The sequence below is a fragment of the Balearica regulorum genome, chromosome 3 (genome assembly GCF_011004875.1).
Source record: "Balearica regulorum gibbericeps isolate bBalReg1 chromosome 3, bBalReg1.pri, whole genome shotgun sequence".
Lineage (NCBI taxonomy): Eukaryota > Metazoa > Chordata > Aves > Gruiformes > Gruidae > Balearica > Balearica regulorum.
This window is the reverse complement of record NC_046186.1, coordinates 55792626-55813717: the sequence shown is the minus strand read 5'-3', so window position 1 is coordinate 55813717 and position 21092 is coordinate 55792626. Positions and strand designations below refer to the sequence as shown.

At 36.7% G+C, this 21092-nt stretch overlaps 1 protein-coding gene across 11 annotated transcripts in view; it reads left to right on the top strand.

The window, feature by feature from the left end:
* Positions 1–21092, top strand: part of FAM184A (family with sequence similarity 184 member A) — a 76703-nt gene that overhangs the window by 40500 nt on the left and 15111 nt on the right. For 6 of the 11 annotated variants that reach the window (XM_075747970.1, XM_075747965.1, XM_075747969.1 and 3 more), the window contains exons 7-11: positions 108–269; positions 2144–2265; positions 2912–3062; positions 14898–14939; positions 19929–20141. In XM_075747970.1, coding sequence (XP_075604085.1) covers positions 108–269; positions 2144–2265; positions 2912–3062; positions 14898–14939; positions 19929–20141 — 690 coding nt within the window. Of the gene's footprint in view, positions 1–107; positions 270–2143; positions 2270–2911; positions 3063–14897; positions 14940–19928; positions 20142–21092 lie in introns of all 11 variants that reach the window. The other 5 variants (XM_075747968.1, XM_075747966.1, XM_075747962.1 and 2 more) reach the window with 3 other exon arrangements.

Here is a 21092-nt window from a genome sequence, read left to right as displayed (position 1 = left end):
TCTAGGTTGGAATTAGAAATCACTGGAAGAAAGTGAAACCAGGATGACTTGGCTGCCATTAGTAATAATTATGTAAATAACAAGGTTCATTGGGGTTTTTGTCATAGGTGTGTCGTCTGCAAGACCTAGTACGAAAAAGTGAACAAGGCCTTGGTACTGCAGAAGGACATATCTCCAGTCTTCAAGAAGCTCAGGAAATACTCCAGAAAGAACTAGAATTAACTAGAGCGAGACTGCGAGAGACCACAGATTCATTGTATAGTGTTGAGGTAACAATAATGTTGGAGAAGAAATTGTGTGAAGTACAGTCACAATGGTTTTGTTTTTAAAATGGCAAGAAGTATTATAGTGTATACATTATTGAAGGATCTTCATTAAAAGAGAGATTTCTCTTCTTATTTTAAGCAGAGAGAAAAAAACCTGAACAACTAGGATGGGTTGGCTTGGGGGTTTGGGTTTTTTGGGGTTTGTTTTCGGTGTGTTGTTTTGAGCTGTATTTTGTTGTTGTTGTTTTCAGAACACATTTAGTATTTAATGGGTATTGTTACAAGCACATCTTTCTGTGTAGTTGCTAAAATATGTCCATACAAAATATATTCAGAGTTGGATTTTTCAGAAGCTTAACAGAATTTCATGAGAATGTAAAAAGGTGTGTTACGCCAGTACTGTTCCAGACAGTTTCGTGTCTTGGTGCAAAACAAGATCCAGAACTTATTAGCTCTAGAATTCATTGAAAAATTTTAATAATTTTTTTTCATTATGCATGCATACCCTGTTTTCCTCAAATAATGGGCACAGTCTTCATTTCAGGTTCAAATTTAGAATTTTGGAAGATGCTTGAGAATAGTTTAAAAATATATGCTATGATATCTTGAAAGACAGCAGACTATCATCCAGAAAACGTGACCACTTCATACAATTGAAGAAATTAATGTGTTTTAAACATTTTAAACACATTTTAGTTAGATGGAACTGGAACTGTCAGTTAACCTGTCAATAGCTCATTGACTTTAATACTAAGTATAACCTTTCCTTTTTCTTTCCTCAATAAACTGTACATTTACAAGATCATTGCAATATTTGAAGTAGAGCAGCAAATATTTAAAAAAAAAATAAAAATTCCCCGAATCTGTTTTCATACTGGTGTTCTTTTCTTAACAAAACCAGCCTGAAACAGGATATTGGTTTATTTATTTTTTTAAAAACAAATTTCTTTCAGCTATGGTCATTAGATGTGCACCCTATTACAGTTTATAACTTCCTCTGTATTTTTTTTATAATTTCTTTAAGGGTCCATATGAACTACTGCATTCTTCTCTCTTCACCTATTATAACATTTAAATATTCATCTATAGCAGGTTACTGGCAATATCATTTATCTTAATAGATTTTAAAATATATAAATGAAAAAATCCTACAGGAAAAAATCTCACTGTAAAAAGTCTAAATTTTGACAACTGTGTTTGCTTCTCACAAATGAAGTAAGCATGGCTGAAAAACATTCATGTAAGTATGTATTCTAGGTAGTACTCAATACTGTTCCAGCTTGGTAAAATTTGAACAGAAATTAGTATAAATTCTAAAATTTTTTTCTGTGTTCATACTGAAACCCTGTTTCTACCCAGTTAGTCCAGTCAAGAAACAGAAAGAAGATACATGAACTTTGTATCAAATTCAGATAGATCAAGCTTTGAAATGCAAATACTGAATATTTGCGGATTTAAAAAAAGGGGGAGGGGGGGAAGTCTAAAACGTGCTTGTCAAGAACCTGAGCAACCTGCTGTAATGCTCAATTTAGTCCTGCACTGAACAGGACTTGATGACTTTTTGAGGTTCTTTCCAACATAAATTATTCTATGATTCAATGTAACAGTATTTGAAAAGATTAATTACAGAATGACCTATTGGAAAATTGCTTTTTACAGCTTTTTATAGGAATGCAGAATTCTCTTCCACTAGTAAGAAATATCAGCAGATGTATAGGCATTAATTGTGTGTAATTAGGAACTACACACTGAAAAAGTTATAGTTGAAGTTTTATGAGCCAATTGTAACTCACATTTTTGTTACAAATGCATTCATTTAAGGTTTGAAATACTTTTTTGCTGCTGATCAGTCTCTATTGTGAAGTTTGTGTTTGCAGGGTGAACTAGATCAGGAGAGACAACAGCATGAGGCAATGATTGCTGCCATGAGAGAAGAGGAAAAGTTCAAAGTTGACAGAATGGCTCGTGACTTGGAAATAAAATGGACAGAAAATCTTCGGCAAGTATTAATTCTTTTCTTTTATTCTTTAAATAAGAAATGATGTATCATAGAACCATAGCATGGTTTGGGTTGGCTGGGACCTTAAAGATCATCTAGTTCCAACCCCCCTGCCATGGGCAGGGACACCCTCCACTAGACCACGTTGCCCAAAGCCCCATCCAACCTGGCCTTGAACACTTCCAGGGATGGGGCCTCCACAACCTCTCTGGGCAACCTGTTCCAGTGCCTCACCACTCTAACAGGAAAGAATTTCTTCCTAACATCTAATCTAAATCGACCCTCCTTCAGCTTAAACCCATTACCCCTTGTCCTGTCACTACATTCCCTGATAAACAGTCCCTCCCCAGCTTTCCTGTAGGCCCCTTCAGGCACTGGAAGGCCGCAATTAGATCTCCCTGGAACCTTCTCTTCTCCAGGCTGGACAACCCCAACTCTCTCAGCCTGTCCTCATAGGAGAGGTGCTCCAGCCCTCTGATCATCTGTATGTAGTAGCGATCATCATACAAATGTAATAGCAAAATGCAATGTAAAACAAAGGGTTTTGTTATTATCTAAGTTCTTCTAATGATTACTGAGTTCTTAATTCTTTTTCACTTATTGCACAAAATCCACTGTATTTTAGTTATTTGACATTTGCTTTTAGACAGGAATGTAATAAGCTTCGTGAAGAGCTGAGGCTTCAGCATGAAGAGGATAAGAAGGCAGCCATGACTCAGCTGTTGCAGCTGAAAGAACGTGAAAAAAATGCAGCAAGGGATGGATGGCAAAAAAAAGTTGAAGATCTTTTAGACCAGGTAACTATGGTCTCACTGAGAATTGGAAGTCCATTACAATTTAGTTGCTGGTGGTTTGTTACCAATTAACTACCTGAAATTGGTTGCGACATCTATCTTTGAAATGAAATTTGTTAGCCTAATGCTTTTTAAACCTAATCATTATTGAACTTTTTGAGTAATATATGAAGAAGCCTTAAAATTATATGCATATCCTTCTTTACACTGAATGTGAATAAAACTTTTTACAGGGTTTGTTTGGGGGGAGTAACAGGGTGTTGACAGTCTCACCTCTTCACTGTAAGATTTTTTTTTTTGATTCTCTGTCTGTTCAACTATTCTGTTGTAAATATTTACCAATGATAATTGTTTGGGCTTGAAGGTATCCCTTCTCTTTACAGTAATGACACTGTACAAATGACAGAAAAGTCAAAACGTTCCTCAGATTCTACAACGCATTTCTTATAGTTATGTCTTCTCAAGTAATTTTGAACATTATTTTTGGATAATTTTTTTATGAATACTGAGTTTTTAGTTGCAACTCATATTTATAAACTGAGTTATGCTAGATAATTCACAGAAAATACTTGCTTTGTACTTTTTCCAAACCATAAATGCTGGAGAACTGATTTTATTGAGTACAGTTTGAAAGAATAGCTGATAATGAACAAATACATCTTAAAGTAAGAGAAACAGATTTTGGAACTCATTAAATGCCTGCAATTCCAGGGTGTTTGTGGGATAGCTTTTAATTTGCTGTCTAATTTGGGAAGTCTAATAACTGAACATGCACTTGATTATACAGCTGCTTATAGGAATGCATAACAATGTATTTTGCTGACAAGGAGATTTAAGCTTGTAAAATCTTGTGGCTTAAGCTCATAAAAGCTGGAGGTTTTCAAAATTCTTGGTCTGTTACTTTTTACAACATGAATGTAATAAGACTTGAACTCATTTGATTTTAAGTTTCACTTACTGCCTTTACCCAAGCTTCATTTACTCTCTTCTATCTATAAATAGCATTTTCTCTAGGAAAGTACAATTTGAAAAGGATATGTTAAACTTTCTGTAGTTTTAACATACCTTTAAAATACTTTACTTATGTCTACCTTTTAAAAATACCATAATAAATCTAACCTGCAGTTTCAGAATGGAAAATTAGTATGTTGCAGGTGAACAATTTTATTTCTACATATGGAAGAAATTTTTGAATCAGAAAGCTAACTGTAATAAAGAGAATTTTACTAGAGAATTTGCAGACATAAGAAATGGTCTGCCTATGCAAAATGGTTGGGTTTTTTTCTTTGTTCCTTTTACTGTACCAAAGAGTTGCCCCATTTCATAACAGCATGTGTGTTCAGAGGACTAATAAGAAACTAAACCATGGAAGACTTCACTTTTTGTTTAAATCCAGCTGTTGCTTTTCCATACCAGTGTTTGAGTTGGATAGGTATTTCATAAAGACTGAGAATTTATTGTTGGTGGTAGGGAATTAAGCTCTCCCTCTGTAAGAATCTACATTTTATCCATTACATCTGGAGGAGAGAGTATTCCAGACCATAGCATACAAAATAGGTAACTTAACTCTTAGAGAAATGGGTTTGTAGAAAGTTCCCCCTGATTGCAGTACACAAAAGGTTGCCTCTGAGAGTTGCACTGACCTGAATCATAGAATCAGACTCACTTAGGTTGGAAGACACCTCAGGAGGTCATCTAGTGCAACTTCCTGCTCAAATCGGTCAACACTGATGTTGAACCAGGTTGCTTAGGGCTTTGTCTAGTCAGGTCTTGAATAACCTTCAAGGATCAAGATTCCACAGCCTCTCTGAATAATCTCTTCTAGTGCTTAATTATCCTCGTAGTGAGTTTTTTCTTTATATTTAGAAAGAACCTTCTCTGTTTCAGTTTGATTGTTGTCTCTCATTGTCCTGTTGTGCACCACTGTAACAAGGCTGGATCTGCTTTCTCTGTAACTGCCTCATAGGTGCTGGAAAGCTAGTAAGTCCCACAGAGCCTTCTCTTCTTTAGACTGAACAAACTGAATTCCCTCAGAAGGATACATGTTCCAATCCCAGCCATCTTGGTGGTAGCTCTCCACTGAACAGGTTCAAGTTTATCAGCATTTGTCTTGTACTGGTGCAACCAAAGCCGAAGGAGCTGGGGGAGGAGACAGAATATGCCCTCCAGGTGACGTGCAACAAGTGCCAAGTCAAAGAGACTGATCCCTTACCTCAAACCTACTGGTTGTTGCTACAGCCCAGTATGCTGCTGGCATTCATTGCTGCCAGGCCTCATTGCTGATTCATGTTTAGCCTACTGTTAACTACGTTATGTGAAGCAAATCTGTAAACCAATGTGAACCTATGCAGGGGTTTAGTCCATCCCATGTAAAGGACTTAGCATTTGTGCTTGTTGAATTTTGTGAAGTTCCTATCGGCCCATACCTATAACCTACGTAGGTCTGGATGGCAGCCCTCCCTTTCAGTGTATTGTGTCCCCTGCGCTGTGCCATGCTCCACCTTCTACTCCTCCCATTTTGGTGTCATCCACAAACTCCATGGGGGTACTATCTGTGTCCACATTGATAAGGTACTAAAATGAATAGATCCGGGAAAAGATGCCTTAGGAACTCTACTTGTAACAAGCTTTCAGATAGAGTGAACCATTAACTGCTACCCTTTTGGCCTGATCATCTGGACAGTTCTCATCTATGTGGTAGCCCACCCATCTGAATTGTGATACAATCAGATACAAGGATGTTAATCTTGCTGAAGTCAAGGTCACAAACATCCACTGTTCTCCTCTCATCCACAGATCTAGTCATTTCATCATAGAAGAAAATCAAAGATAGTATTGTTGTTATGGAAGAGAGTGGAAGATTTTTAGTATGTGTTTCATAATGCAAAGATTACTATACACTTTGGTGGCGTTAATGTAGAACGATGCTATTCTGAGTGGAAACTGCATTGGGCCTGCTTTGACGCTACAGGAACTACTACAATAAACCTAGCTGTGTTGGCAATCCGTGAGTGTGCAATAAGGCTCTTTACCCCAGAGGGTTCACAGTCTAGTTTAAACAGACTGGAGACAGCAACAAAAGTTAGATTCTTCTGCTGTTATATATGTATATAGTTAACAGCATTGGGAAGAATTCAAATTTCAGTCCATCAAAAGGATACTTGTTCATACTTGTTGTCTTTCAACTACACTGAACTAGAACAGCCTGGGGTACTGCAGTAGGGGTGTAAAATTGTGAATTTGTTACACCCAGCCCCAGTCTTCCTTAGTGGGAAGATGCATTTAAAACCCATTTGAAAGGCATGAAGTCTGTGTAAAAAAAATTAGGAATTGAGCAGAGTTCCAACTCCTCTTTCCATAATTCAGATTTTTACACCTGAAGCATTGGCGTGGTCTATACCAGCAGTACTATACAATGATTTATCAAAATAATACAAGACCAAGATCTCTCCTAAATCATTTGTGAACTCCTGACTTGACCAAAAATATGGTCTATGTGTGCTCTTTATATTGAGAAAGTGTCTAGGGCTTCACCTTTTAGTTGTATAAATGCTATTCAGAAAGCTTGAATTCAGAAATGAAATGGTCATCAATATGAGTAGGTCATTTTCTCATATGTATTGATGCATCTCAGATTTGATATAAAAACAAGCTACAAAGCAGCAAAGTGTTGAAAAAAGCAAGTTTAAATGAATGGAGAGAAGTGACAGAGTATAGTTACTGAAACTGTAGAAAAATACAACATAGAGTTTGCCCATCTTGGAATGCATGTTCAATCAAAAAAAAAAAAAAGCCCCTAAAGTATACTAAGCTGGTTTGGTTTTTTAATTATGTTACACTAACATACAAATTTCTGCCTTCTACTAGTTGTTGCACATTTCATAGGTGAGATCTAGCTCTTGCACAAAGCAAGGTAATAGTTTTGCTTTTATACCGGTAATGCTAAGTGGTTGCTTATAGGATGCATGTGGGATTATTGTTATTCTACCAATAGCTTTGTTATGAGTAAAATAATTCTCTTGAGAGAAAATGCTATTCAGCTGATTAAGTGCTTAAATACATTCTTGCCAGTTGCAAAGCATCTACAGTTAAATGTGGTTGGTAGTTTAACTAGAGCAGTGTCTAGAGACCACGTGTGCAGTTCTTATCGCTGGTAAGAGAAATAGTTTTAGAAGACACAAAAAAGAGAAAGTGCTTTTCCTTTTTTTTTCTCCTGTAAATTGTACTAAGTACTTCTACATCAATCCATGTGAGAGTTTCTTCATGAAATATGTAGTGAATTCAGATGTGTTAGCTCTTTTCCATTTCTCTTAGCTGTGTAATGGGCTTTTAACGCTTTTCTTAGAAACATTTTACTGCTGAGAAGGCTTCAACCATGGACAAAATAGCAGGAATTTTCTGTTTTTAAAGCGTGAGCTTTCTCTCCTGGTTCTCCATGTTGTGCAACCTTCATTTCTGGGCACTGAAATGTACAGGTTAAGACCTGTGTTATTATTTTTATCTATTTTTTCTTGTGATAAATGGTTCTCTTAGTAAACTGAATCAAGTATTCTGATTGTGGATGGGCTTTTCTATATTTGAGCAAATATTGGTTCTCCTGTCTTCCTTACTTTTCAGTAAAACACGCGTTCCAGTAAAATAAATGATTTTGTCAGCTTTTTTTTTTCCATTCTTTTGTAGCTTCATATTACTGTGTGACCAAGTATTAGCGTGACATTCTTCTTTCTAACTTTGTCAACTTTTCGCACACCAAGATATCATCTTCTATTAATGGAAATATTAGAAGTATTACAGAGAGAATGGACAAAAGTATACTACATATGCTTTGGTAACTGTTGTTTATTTTTTTTTTTCTGCAAAGATTCTCTCCTTTTTTGAAAAAAATTGTAGAAGTTTCCTATTCAGAGCTTGTTTCTATGATAGTGTGTTCCTTTTTAATCTGTCAAAGTAAAGATGAGAAACTGATTTATATCAAAATGTAAATATTTTCTTCTGATGTAGACATTATTCAAATTATAGTTTTCAGAAAATTTCAAACTCAATCTTAAAACCCTGGCCACTGAGCATACTCTTGTTCACAAAGTGGAGCGTTGTAGAAAAGTCTCAGAGCTCCTGTGCATATCTGTAAATGACCATTGACCAGGCTTCTACTGGAGGGCAGTTATTGTTCCGTCTCTACTTGCCTGTGTGGAGGTGCTTATCACAGAGCTGACGTGCATCTGCATTAGCAGAATCGGGAAATGCTACTTTATTTCCCCAGCATGAGGATTACTGGTCTGTTCCACAGCCTGGGTAATCCTTGCTTTAGAAGATTTGCTGTCGAATGGATGCTGGAAATTTCTACAAGAAATAACCTGCACGTACGCTATATTGGTTTCCTGAAAGAAGGCAGATTAATTTTCAGCACAATCATTTTACTCTGCTTCCCTTCACTTGGTATTGTCCTGCACACACTGTGTAAAGGCTTCTCTATCGGAAACAGAGAGGAAGTAAATTCAAAGTAACTTCTCCATCCTAATTCTCTTTGGTCATTCTGGTATTCAGTAATACTAGTAAGGCTACCATGACATCTAGTGGATGGTAAAGGATTTTTGGTGACATATAAAAAGCGCTTAGAAATCTAAAATGCTGAAATCTGAAAGAATAAAAAGAAAAATCGTACCAAAGAGGGAACAGAGGGCACCTGGAATGCAGTTCAGGGTAAGGTTTTATGTCTCGTCTTTCATCTGTAGATATATTTTTTTTTTTTTTTTTTCCCCCAAAGGGATGCCACTTTCTGCAGCTCTTGGAAATGTTTCAGAAGTGACTATAGCTCTCAAAACTGTGGTCTGAATGGGACTGTACTGCAACTCCTGTGGGTCTCAGAATCAGGGGAGCTTTGGGAGCTTCTGCCTAGATCCAATGTCCTTATGCACCCTGCCACTCACCACTGATTTAGAAGAATCAGCACTCCTGTATTCTAAGTGGGAAACCTATGCTTTAAGCAAGTCAAAAACTATTGTATGTGAGCATGTGAATAATAGTGTAGTGCAGAGACCCTGCAGCCCTCAGAGGGCCATGTATTGAGGGTGCTTCCCCCTGTTCACGACTGTCTGTACTTCTCCATATAGAATCCCCCTTGTTTTGGGCTCCCTGTTCCACGCAGAGATGTGATCCTGAGGACTGGTTGGTGCATTTGTTCAATCCGCAGTGGTCACTGTAGCTTTGTCTGAAGCTTGAACATGAAAACAAATGCACAACATTCAGCTGCGCTATCTGTTTTTCTGAGCTTTAGTTATGGTGAGCCCATTCAGCCTGTACTGTGCTCCTCGTTATTTTACTCTGTTTAAAATACTCTGAATGTAACAGAGGAAATTCATTAAAGACCGTTTACAATTAAGAGCTACTCAGCAAAACAAGCACAAGCAACAGAACAAATCAGAGTTTTCAAAGTTTTCAGTGAGATATGGTAGGAATACTAACATGTTAGCTTTGTTGCTCTGTTAAAGAATGTGCTACTGAACTTCTTTTTCATCTCTCCCTTCGCTGCTTCTTCATTTAATTTTTTTCTCTCACAGTGTTGTGTTTAATTAAATTTAAAAATACATCTAGGCTGATGTTTGAAATTACAGTTCTTCATATCCAAAGAAACTTGTCTCTCTGATCATAAACTTCTAATTGGGATTTAATACTACACGTTTTTGTTTGGCAGTGCTTGAGTTAGTAAATCTGGAGGAGACTGAACGACTTTTTAATTTTACCTGTCAAGGGATGAAAAGAACATTAATTTCTTTGTACAGTATGTAATTAATGATGCATGAGTCAGAAAAGAGTTTAATTTGATATTTGGAGTTAAGTTTACACTTCCAAAATTGTTAAATTGAAATCTAAGCCAAATCCAACAGTAATACCATTCATTCCCCAAATAAAATGTTAATCTTATATCTGTATATGGTTTTCCCCTTAAATACAAGGTAAAGACTCTGGCAAGAATCTAGTTTTAAAACATTACACTTAGCCTCTTTGCTGTGGAAGATAGTAGCTCAAGCAGCTTTTGCATAGGTTCAAACCCAATGAAAACAGTGGACCCTGGGAGGAATGAGAGAGAGAACTTACTAGGTGGGGCAAAATTTGTCTGCAGTTCAGCAGATGAATAAAATTCTAGATTAAGGGCACTTCTTGACAGATACTTCTGTGCCTCAGGAAGGATTAGCCAAGGTGCATATATAATCTTTAAAATCCTGACAGCATTATGACAAATAAATAAAATGAAATTAAGCTCTAGCACCATTCCAAAAACTTGAAAAATTATCAAGAGATTCAAATGATCCTCTGACCATTGAACCTGCAGTTTGTCAGATTAAAAGCATATAATCCAAAATCCAAACAGGTAAAAATATGTCAAAATACCTAAGCGTTTTGCCTAGCAGTTTGATAGACTCCTGCAACTGGAAAAGAGAAGAGCTCCATCTTTTTAAAGCAAGAGGATAACTACTGTACCTTGTGGTAGCTACAAAAACAGGAGGAAATTGGGACCAACTAGATTCTGGAGATAGTTACACATTTCAGAATGCCTTATCCATACACTTCATTTCCTCAACAGAAAACTGTTGGGTTTTGAGAGAGAAGGAAGGGGCTCTAAATGCTGCTTTTTCTCACCAGTCAGAGAGGGGCAAACTTTGCAGCTCTTCCATTCCTAGCACATCACAAGCCTCAAGCCAAGTACAAAATGTTGTAGTAGGAAACAGCTGCTTTCCAAATCTCTGCAGAGTCATCTGTCAAGTAAGCACTGCGCAGCCAGAGACAGTACATCTGCTGACATATCAGTCTGTCTCTTCAAACTAAAGATGTATCTTGAGCGACAGTTTTGGGGTTGTTGTTGTTGTTATTAGCTGGATAAAATGGACTTATGCCAAAGGTCCCTTCAGCTTCTTCAGTAGGCATCTCAGAAACTAGTCTCTTTTACTAACATCTGATGGATGTGCATAGGTTTTCTTCTTCAGAAAGGTTAGAAGCTTCTATTGGAGGTCATTCTTCAAATGAGACAGAGACTTGCATAGTAATCTAGATCTGCTTTGCTACAACAGATGAAGCTGGACCTTCCCCACTTAGGGTCTCGGATATTACACAAGAATTCCTGTTGCCAGCAGTATTGAAAATTCAGTAAAGTGTATACCAAAGTCACAATTTGACGTTGAAATATCAATGAGAAAAAGCATTACGTAACTGATCTTTGGGTGACGTGAAGACTGATGCTGAAATTCACTGTCAAGCCTCTGTAATCTGGTTGAAAGTAACTTTTAGCCAAGAGAATGAAATCAGAGAACTTTCACGCATCCGATAAACTAATGTCCCGCAGGAAACAGCAATTGAATGAAAATGTGAAAATGTCAGTTGTGCAGTAAATTTCCTTCTTGAGGAAAATGACAGCGTTTGGTCGCCAAGTATGGCCCCTGTGACAGTCGTGATGGGAACACGAGCAACAGTTCATTACAGTAAGCAAACCTAGAGCTTGAATAGTTTCAAGTCTCTAAATCTATGCTTTGCTACAACACAAATTTGCCCAACTGAATTGAAAACTCAGCTTTTTTAGGAGAGAGATTGAAATAGAGGTGGGAATACAAATCCTTCCCCATGTATCACATGCAAGGTCTTTCAGTTCTGCTGAGCAGCCCACAATGACAGTGGGTTCTAAAGATGCAGCAGCCTCTTTGCTGTTCCTCTGGGTCGTGAGGAAGTTCTCTTGGTTACATCTGAGGCTTAGCTGTGTGTATGCTGAGGGTGGCGAAGACGATACTTCTACTGAAAAATGAGACAGCAAACTCAAGTAAAAGCAGGATAGCCTATAAATACATACTGAATAAAGATGTGTTTTCAGAAGTTCCTTTTCTACCAAGAAACAAACTAATTCATTTGTACATCCTACATCTGCGAAGCCTGATTTCAGAGAGAATTGAACAAGGGTTTCTTGTACCACAATAGTATCACAAACCAATAATCTTGAATTCCAACCTGTAGAAATAGAGAGATAGTTAAATCCACATTCTCCCTTTTTTTTTTCTCATCACTTCTCCTCATTATAGAAATAGAGTAAAAATTATGCCTGTGTTCTTTATGGTTCTCATTGCTTTTTCCCCAGACCATGGACCTTGCTGTGGAAGTAGTCATGAGGATGTTTTGAGGTTTTATGGAATTTTGTTATTTCTTAATAATACTTCAACCAGACTTATGTTGGAGTTCTCCATTCTGAATGTGTCCTGTGTACTTTTCAATACGGAGCTGCATCTGATTATATTGCTATGTGTTTTGCTGGAATCAGCCCCCATACCAATGGACTAGCCTATATAATTCTAATTTACAATTCTATCATGTGTGTATTTTATGCAAATTATTTACTGTCTAATAAAGGGTGAAAATAATAAATTGTGGTCAGGTTTAGTATTAATCCTAGTGAATACCTGTTTGATTTTAGTGATGATTCACCATTAACTGGTTTTGAGATGAAGTAAGTTGGTTTGAATCTTTTAAGATATCCTTCAGTAGTATTGTATAAGCACACATTTTAATCAAAATCTCATGCGATAATAAATTGCATACCATTAAAAAGTCCTCTTAATTATTATTTCTGTGCAGGAACATTTATTGCCCATGTTTGTGGTGTTCTCAAAGCAAGAAATCAGGTTTACTTTAGCAGGGCTTTATTTCATTGTTATGTTGACTGAAAAACACCTTATTTTCACACTTGAAGGTTTTCTTGATGACTCTTAAATCATCTTTTCCAGTCTTTTTTCCAGGACTCATGTTTAGCTAGCTGTCCTATAATTAAATATTTTGAATAGTGATAGAGTCGACTTCCAGATTTATAAAGTACATGTGTATTTCAAGTTTTGTTAAAAATCAGTAAGCTGTATTTACTCTATATTCAACATTGCTGTGAACACATAGAACACATAGGAATGTGAAATATATAAGTTCAACTTTATTAAAAAATAACTTTTTTTTTGTCTGTGCATGGTTTTTTTGCCCATAAGATCTGAGCATTTAATAGTTGGGGGTTTTTTTGCACAAGATAATTACTGTTCTCATTTCACAGTTGGGAAATGTGAGTCGCAGAAAGATTGCTGTGAATGAGGTAACCCAAGAAATCTGTCACAAATCTAAATACTGGAGTTAACTGGAGAGTTTTTGTGCAGAACTTTCACCAAAAGTTCATTTGAATTCCATCTGCTTTCCAGATCTCTGGAAAACTTTTAAGTTTGGTGAAATCACATGTATTGAAATGGTTAGCTCATCTTAGTACTTTTAGTTACAAGACCAGTCTGACAGCGAAGCAAGACCAGTTTCTTTATTAGTGAGAGAAATCTGTTATTCTGCAAGGAGCAGGGGGCAACTTTCACTTTTTTAAAGGCCTTTTATACAGCTTCCCAAAAGTATTTTTACTTGGCATTTGTTTTCACTGTGGAACATTACTAACCTTTCTGCTTGAGGTGTAAAATCTAAGTATTTCTTGGTTGTACTACAGTGGTGCCTAGATATGTCCGTCAAAATTAAGCCCCAAACATTCTAGAAACTAAAAATGTATTTAGCAAGAGATCATTTCTGCTCTTAACAGCTTCCCCCCTAAAGAAACCAGACAGGTGGGAAAGGAAGCACAGAAAAAAATAGGTGGATTTGTTCAGCTTGGCACCTTCAAAACCCAGTGTTGAAATCAGTGTCTTGTCTACTGGAGGATGATGCCTCCTACTGTTACACCCTGGCACAGAAAATTGTTGCTTGTTGCCCTTACAATTTCAATAAGATAATTTTGGATATTCCACAGTAATTTATTTTTATATTGTGCCTTTTTCTAGATTGAGGAGAGCGAATAATAATTTATTCGTTTTGTATTTTGACAAAGTATTATCTAAAAATTCCCAAATACAGGCTTCCAAGCTGGTGTCACAATACCTGCTGTCTCCTAGAGAAAGCCGTTGTCTTGGCTGCCCTATGCCAAAAGGGGCGTTGGCTCATGCTGGATCTGAAATTGCTCTCACTTCATTTCTGAAGACTATTGGGTGCATGTGGGTGTGCCTAGCTACACCATTCATATATATATAAACACACAGGTCCTTTTTTTAAATATATATATATAGAATGATGTATATGATTTGTATGATGAATAATATTTCATAGGGAGCATTTACTTGGTGATATGTTTTTATTTTTTTCTTTTCATTCACAATCAACGCTACTATTAAGTGGTACATAAAGTCATTTTTTGCTGGAGACTTTCAGGAAGAGTCTTTCATGTACTCATCTCATTCTGAATTTTAAGAAAAAGAAGTATTTTAATATAAACATGTCTTCATTGCAGACTAAACTCATTTTCTGCCCTTCAGCAGTGAAATTTGATCTTTAATACTATGTGTTTAATATGCTTGTGATATTTCAGAGACACAGCTGACTGTTGGTTGCATCCTTACCTAACGTCTTCTCTAATAGTAACGCAAATTGGTATACTTGATGATTTCTTCCCAAAATTATTTGCCATAATGGAGAAGAGAAAACAGTTGGATAATTTCAAAAGTGTTCAGCTGTGTAACATATGAGTATATGGTAGCATTATGTTGAAGAGAGAATGCTATTGTGTCCATTCAAAACATAACAGGAAAACGCATCATTCTGTTCTATGCTCAGTAGCTTATATACTCAGTCAAAGCAACGTATTCATACTTTTTTCCAGATAGTTTTCAACTTATTTTTCCCTGATCACATTATAATCAATGTTCTATGTTTTACTCTCCCTTCCTTATCCCTTTTTTCTTTTACTTAGTTGATTTCTGAATGTTTCCCTTTATTCCTGTGATCTTTTCTTCATAGCGGCACTGTCTCGGTGAAGCTTTGCATAAATCTATCAGCAATGTAAGTGATTCGCACTTACAGCTTGTAACCAGGGCATGTTTGCACTAATAAATCTGCATCTCCTGTAATACTGCTTTAGAGCTTTAGCCTGCAAAATAGAATATGTGGTGATATTTGAGAGGAGAACGTTTGCCGCTAGTTACCAAAAGCTTCTGTACTGCGTCCATTCATCTGTGTGAATGTATCTATCACTGAACATCAAACACTACGTACATGGTCATAATGTCGGCAACATTTTTATGTCATTGTTCAAGCAAGCAAGCTTGCGGGCAGTGCGAATGTGTATCGCAGAGCTTTCTACAAAGCATGAGATTGACGCTGTATTATAATTTGCAGTTTTGCAGTGCAAGTCATAATTGTAGCCAAAATATTCTTTCTTTCCATTTTTTTATTTTTAAAATTCTTACCAATGTTTTTAATGTGCTGAAAACCTTGGATAACTGTATTGAAAGTTCAGAAGAATAGTGTTCAGAGCTGTTTTGTTTTGAATTCTCAGTACAGGAGTATGTAGAAGGGATGCTCCAAAGACATGCAAAGGGAGGCACTAATGTTTTCAAAAATGTATTCTTAAGGATATCGGTATATGTACTTAATAATCAAAATAATGTTTGAAATCATGTACTTTTCTAAAAATAACTCAGATTTTTAATATTTGATGTACTTTCAACAACAACAAAAACATATGAGAAGGGTAGACAAGTCTCACTTGCTTGTTAAAATCCTTTAATCTTCATTGTCCTTTATTTTCTGTATAGTCTGTTGATGCAAATAGGCATCTCCAGAGATGGACTCATTTCAGGCTGAGGTTTTGCAGTCACTTTAATCTGGTGGAAGTGTGAACTGCTCTTGAGAAGGAAATTCCTGATCTCCTCTAAGACAGCCTCCTGGCCAGATGTCAGACTTCTCTTGGTCATCTCAGTGTTGTGGTTTAACCCGGCCAGCAACTAAGCCCCATGCAACTGCTCGCTCACTCCTCCCTGGCAGGATGGGGAAGAGAATCAGAAGGGTAACAGTGAGAAAACTTGTGGGTTGACATAAAGACAGCTTAAAAAGTAAAGCAAAGGCCGAGCACACAAGCAAAGCAGAACAAGGAATTCATTCACCGCTTCCCATGGGCAGGCAGGTGTTCAGCCATCTCCAGGAAAGCAGGGCTCCAGCACATGTAACAGTTACTTGGGAAGACAAACGCCATCTCTCTGAATGTCCTCCCCTTCTTTCTTCTTCCCCCAGCTTTATATGCTGAGCATGATGTTACATGGTATGGAATATCCCTTTGGTCAGTTGGGGTCAGCTGTCCCAGTTGTGTCCCCTCCCAACTCCTTGTGCACCCCCAGCCTACTCGGTGGTACGGTGGTGTGAGGAGCAGCAAAGGCCTTGGCTCTGTGTAAGCACTGCTCAGCAGTAACAGAAACATCCCTGTGTTATCAGCACTGTTTCCAGCACAAATCCAAAACACAGAGCCATACAAGCTAGTATGAAGAAAATTAACTCTATCCCAGCCAAAACCAGCACACTCAGTTAAAATGTTTTCTGCATTTCCAAGAAAGAAATGAAAATTGTTTTGCCCTTGGCTTATGCCAAAAATGTTTATAAATTATATACTGAGAATTATCAGAATTTAAGTGAGAGACAGATTTAACTTCAAGCCAAAAATATATTTTTTCATGTCGTCTTAATAAAAATTTGGCTGAGATACCATGGTCGACTCCATTTGAATGTTATCATGAAAGGCTTTTTTAGAGTATGATGATTAAATTACCTGAGGTTCTGCAGGACTTCTCCTAGAATTGTACCTCCTAGTGGCCGTGGTGAATGAGACGGCAATGTTGATAAACCTGAGGGACAGAAACATGGTGAAAGGGACAAGTAAGAGTGGACAGAACATCTGTCCAGTATCGCAGTATTTCTGCCACAGGCAGTCAGAGGAGGAAGAAGAGAATCTGAGTGAAAATTGGGGGATTTCCTTCGTACAAGATGATTTTTAAGCAGTAATTTGTGTATACAATTCCCACCTAGTGCAAAGAATTGGACTGGATAATTTCTTAAGACTACCCTAACTGCACATTCCTATGATACTAAAAATGGAGTTACGAAGAAGAAAAAGAGCAAAGGAGGAGAGGAGTAGGGGGACAGATACTGGAGTATGGGATAGATGGAAGACAAGGAGTAGAAGAGCTAAGAGCCAAGTAATGGTCTCAGGGAAACAAACACAAAACCTCAACAAACCTGAGAGTAGAAAATTCAGAGCTGGCCACGCTGGCAGTTGCGTGGTGCAAGCTAACTGCATCAGTGGAGTGAGTTTCTAGGGTTGAAGAGAAAGAATGCGATATGCGGTTGATTGGTTTGTCTTACCAGCATGGCAGCCCTGGCCATGGTATGCTGAAGGAGATCAGCCAAGAAATCCTGGGGCTTCTGAGGAAACTAGAACACCATGATACGATAGGGAAGTTCTTGTATAGATAAGTAACTGGTTGAAAGATAGATATTAAATATATTGTTACCACAGCGAAGGTAGATTATCAGTGGAGTTACCCTGATGTTCAACATATTTTCTTTTGCAGGTTGTTTATGAATAAGTAAGGTGGGAAAGTTTGCAGCTTATAAAAAGTTATTCAGGGTGGGAAGGACAAAGACTGAAGAATTATAGAATAGCTATAAAAAGCCAAGGGACTTGGCAATAAAATAGCAGATGAAATTCAGTGTAAAGAAATGCAAAGTGATACGCAAGGAAAAACAACCAAATTCTAACTTCTTGTGGAAAATGATGAACCTTACCTTGACCTGTTAAAACTAGAGAGTAGGTTTAGGAACTGTAATATATAATTCCTTGAAAACATCACCTCAGTGCTCAGTAGGAGTCACAAAAGTGAATAAAATATTAGGAACATAGGAGAGAAATAAAGAACGTAACATGTAGAACCATATAAACCACTATATAAAACCAGAGTTTACTCTCATTTAAAATACCTTATGCTGTTTTGGTCTCCTAATCTTAAAAAGAAATAGTAGAAAAAGAGCAAAAGTAGGAGATATGTGATGATAGATACAAATAGCTTCCATACATTAAGCCAAGACTGTTTAGTATAGAAAAGGGTGTAAGGAGGGAAATAATGGAGACCTACAAAACATGAGTAGCGTAAATGAAAAGGGAACTTGTTTTGACTCCTTTCCATTACAAGTATTAGAGGTCATTGTGTCAAATTGGCACGTCTATATGGAATTTGCCACAGGATACTGTGGCTTCTATGGATTCAGATAGTGGTTGTATTTAATTAATATTTCTTCCATTAAGTTGCCCTAAAATACTTCTTCTGGTTTAAGAAAGATTGCTGGATGCTAGTAGACTTTGGAGTCCAGATCCCTACATTTATGCCTTGGCCTTGTTTTCCCTGGGTAACTCAGGTTGGCCATTTCTGGAGGCAGAACCCTGAGGATGAGATGAACCTTTGGTCTGACACTGTACAATTTGTATGTGATATTTATATTTAGTGTACTTACTGAAAGGTTCTTATACTACATGAATAGTTCAGATTAAAGAATGTAGTACAGGCCTTCACTCCTTCAATTGTAGCTAATCTGTTTCAAAGGTATCTGAAGTAAAATACAGTTGATACAGTATACTTAGAAGGTAGACTATATATGTCCAGACACAAAGACCTGATGAATTTGAAATGCAACAAGTCATGCTCATTTCATTCAAATTAATTTGCTTGTTTTGTTTTAGAGCTAATTTTCCTTTAAGTGTAGCTTTTTTCTTTCAAATCTGCTTAAGCTGTGTCCTTCTGAAAAAAAACCAAAACAACATGATTGACAATAATGTTCATGCTGCAAGTTGTCCTTGTTGTGCTGCTGTTAATTTCTTGTTATGTGGTGGGGTTTAATGTTCTGTAAATCAAAAAATTGATGTGCAATGTCATTATTAATTTGTCATAATTAATTTAAGATATGCTGAATCAAATGACACTATCAGACTTTCCTTTATAATTCAATTTTATGTAATGCTCCGAGACTTATAAAGTATCTTTACTGATTTAAATTCTTTGTCACATGGCAATTTTATTTTTCCTTCCTTTGAGTCACTGTAGCAAAATTCTTTTTTGCTGAAATCTTGTTTCCAGAATTGGAGAGTATATCTCTCATGTTTGACTCTAAAGGGAATACAGGTTTAGTATTTTCAGTCTGAAAAGATGCTATCTGATGGGAAGAACAAAGTACAACGTTATTATAGAAAGAAAATGGGACTTTTTCAGGGAGTTCAGTATACTCGAACGTATTAAAATGCTTGCTGGGAGAAAAGCATAATTTGTAAAATCAAGTATTTCTAAGAAAATGAATATTTGTGACTCAGATTGCTTAGATCTTAGATCTTTAAAACCAGCAGAGAAATCACTCTCATAGTATTACTGAGCTAACAAAAAAAAAGTGGTGGTGGGGAATCCATCAAGTGTAACATTTAATTTGTGATGTAGAGTGGTATGCTACCATTTCTTTTTAAATGAGAAAACTACCAGTAGGTAGGACCATATCATATCAAAAGATACAAAACTCAATCTAGATGTCACAGGCTATCCTCCCCTATCAACAGCAGGATTTTCCTTACAGAATTGATGTGATGTTCCCCTGAAGAATAGTTTATCTTAATGATCGAGTGTTTGATTTCAGATCTTGATAGTGTCATTTTTATTGATCTTTATACAAAACCTAGAAGTAAATTTTGATAATTTGGCCATGAAAAATCGTGTTATAGGTAGTGCTGTAGTATGAACTGACAGATGTGATAACCCTTACAAACCTATTTAAATCTAATTATTCTATCTCTCGGATATAATATTAACAGCAAATTCAGTAGATGGATGACATTGCTTGTCTGTCTTTTAGTTAACATTCCGGCTTTAAAATTTCAAGCGTTTTCTTCTTTTGAATGTTTTTTTTCAGAGTTGATGTTAGTATTAATGACTAACAGGTATTTGCTGTTCTGTTGTGGGTTAGATCTCCTTACTGAAGCAGAATCTGGAGATGCAGCTTTCCCAGTCACAGAGCTCTTTGCAACAGCTACAAGCCCAGTTCAGTCAGGAGCGACAGAGGCTGACTCAGGAGATCCAGGAATTAGAAGAGGAGCATCAGCAAAGGCATAAGTCACTTCAGGAGGCCCATATCCTTGCCTTTCAAAACATGGAAGAAACAAAAGAGCAAGAACAAAAGGCATGTTCATATGGATATTCCGAATCATGTAGAGAATGTTGCCATCTTAGCAATTTATGTACACAGTTGGAATTAGTAAAGAAAAGTGTCTGCGTAACTACTATATTTCCTTTTCAGCTGCTGTCTTATAGTAACATTTTTATCCAGTTAAATCTGATTAAGACATATTGAAAGTCATCTCTAATACTGGAATTGTTTCATGTCTTGCTTTATACTCTACCAGTATGTGCGTATATGTAGGTGTATATATATGTAAAATTATTATCAACGCACATGTTTCTTTACAGTAATTTGACATTGTTATCTGTAGCATTATATTCTAGTTTTGATTTGGAATAGGTTGCCCTGTATTTTCTATTATAGTTACCTAATTTTGCATGTGTTTTCTGATATATCCTGTCAGTTGACTGCTTTTGTAATGTATTCTACATTTTCATTATGTTAAAATTTGTATAAACGATGTTCTGTAAATTGCAAGATAATTTGCATGTCCAGAACAATGTCACACCTAAGATATTTTTTTAAAACCTTGTCTGAACCAGCTTTAAAATTCAAATTTTGGCAGTGCATGGTACTTAATAGGGTGTGCATCTAATATATTTTTTTTTTAAGTTCATATCTAGAGTGTACCTTTGCAAGCAATTTTCCCGTTGTCCTCACTTAGTGTACTTTGGTTCACATCATAGACTGGTCTTGGAGGACACAAGGTGGATTTCTTTTCTTCAAAATGAAACTAGCAGATGTACACCAGGAACATGATGCTTCACACACTTTGATAGAGAATAAACATGGGTGTCAATGGGGAACAGAAATTCCCAAATGTGCATTGCATGCACGTTAGAATCATCTGTGGATCTGCACCTTACCACATTGCTTGCTATTGTAATTATATCTGTAGGTATTTTTTTTCTCTTTTCCAGCTGTGAGCAGAACGGAGTTTTTATGCACAGG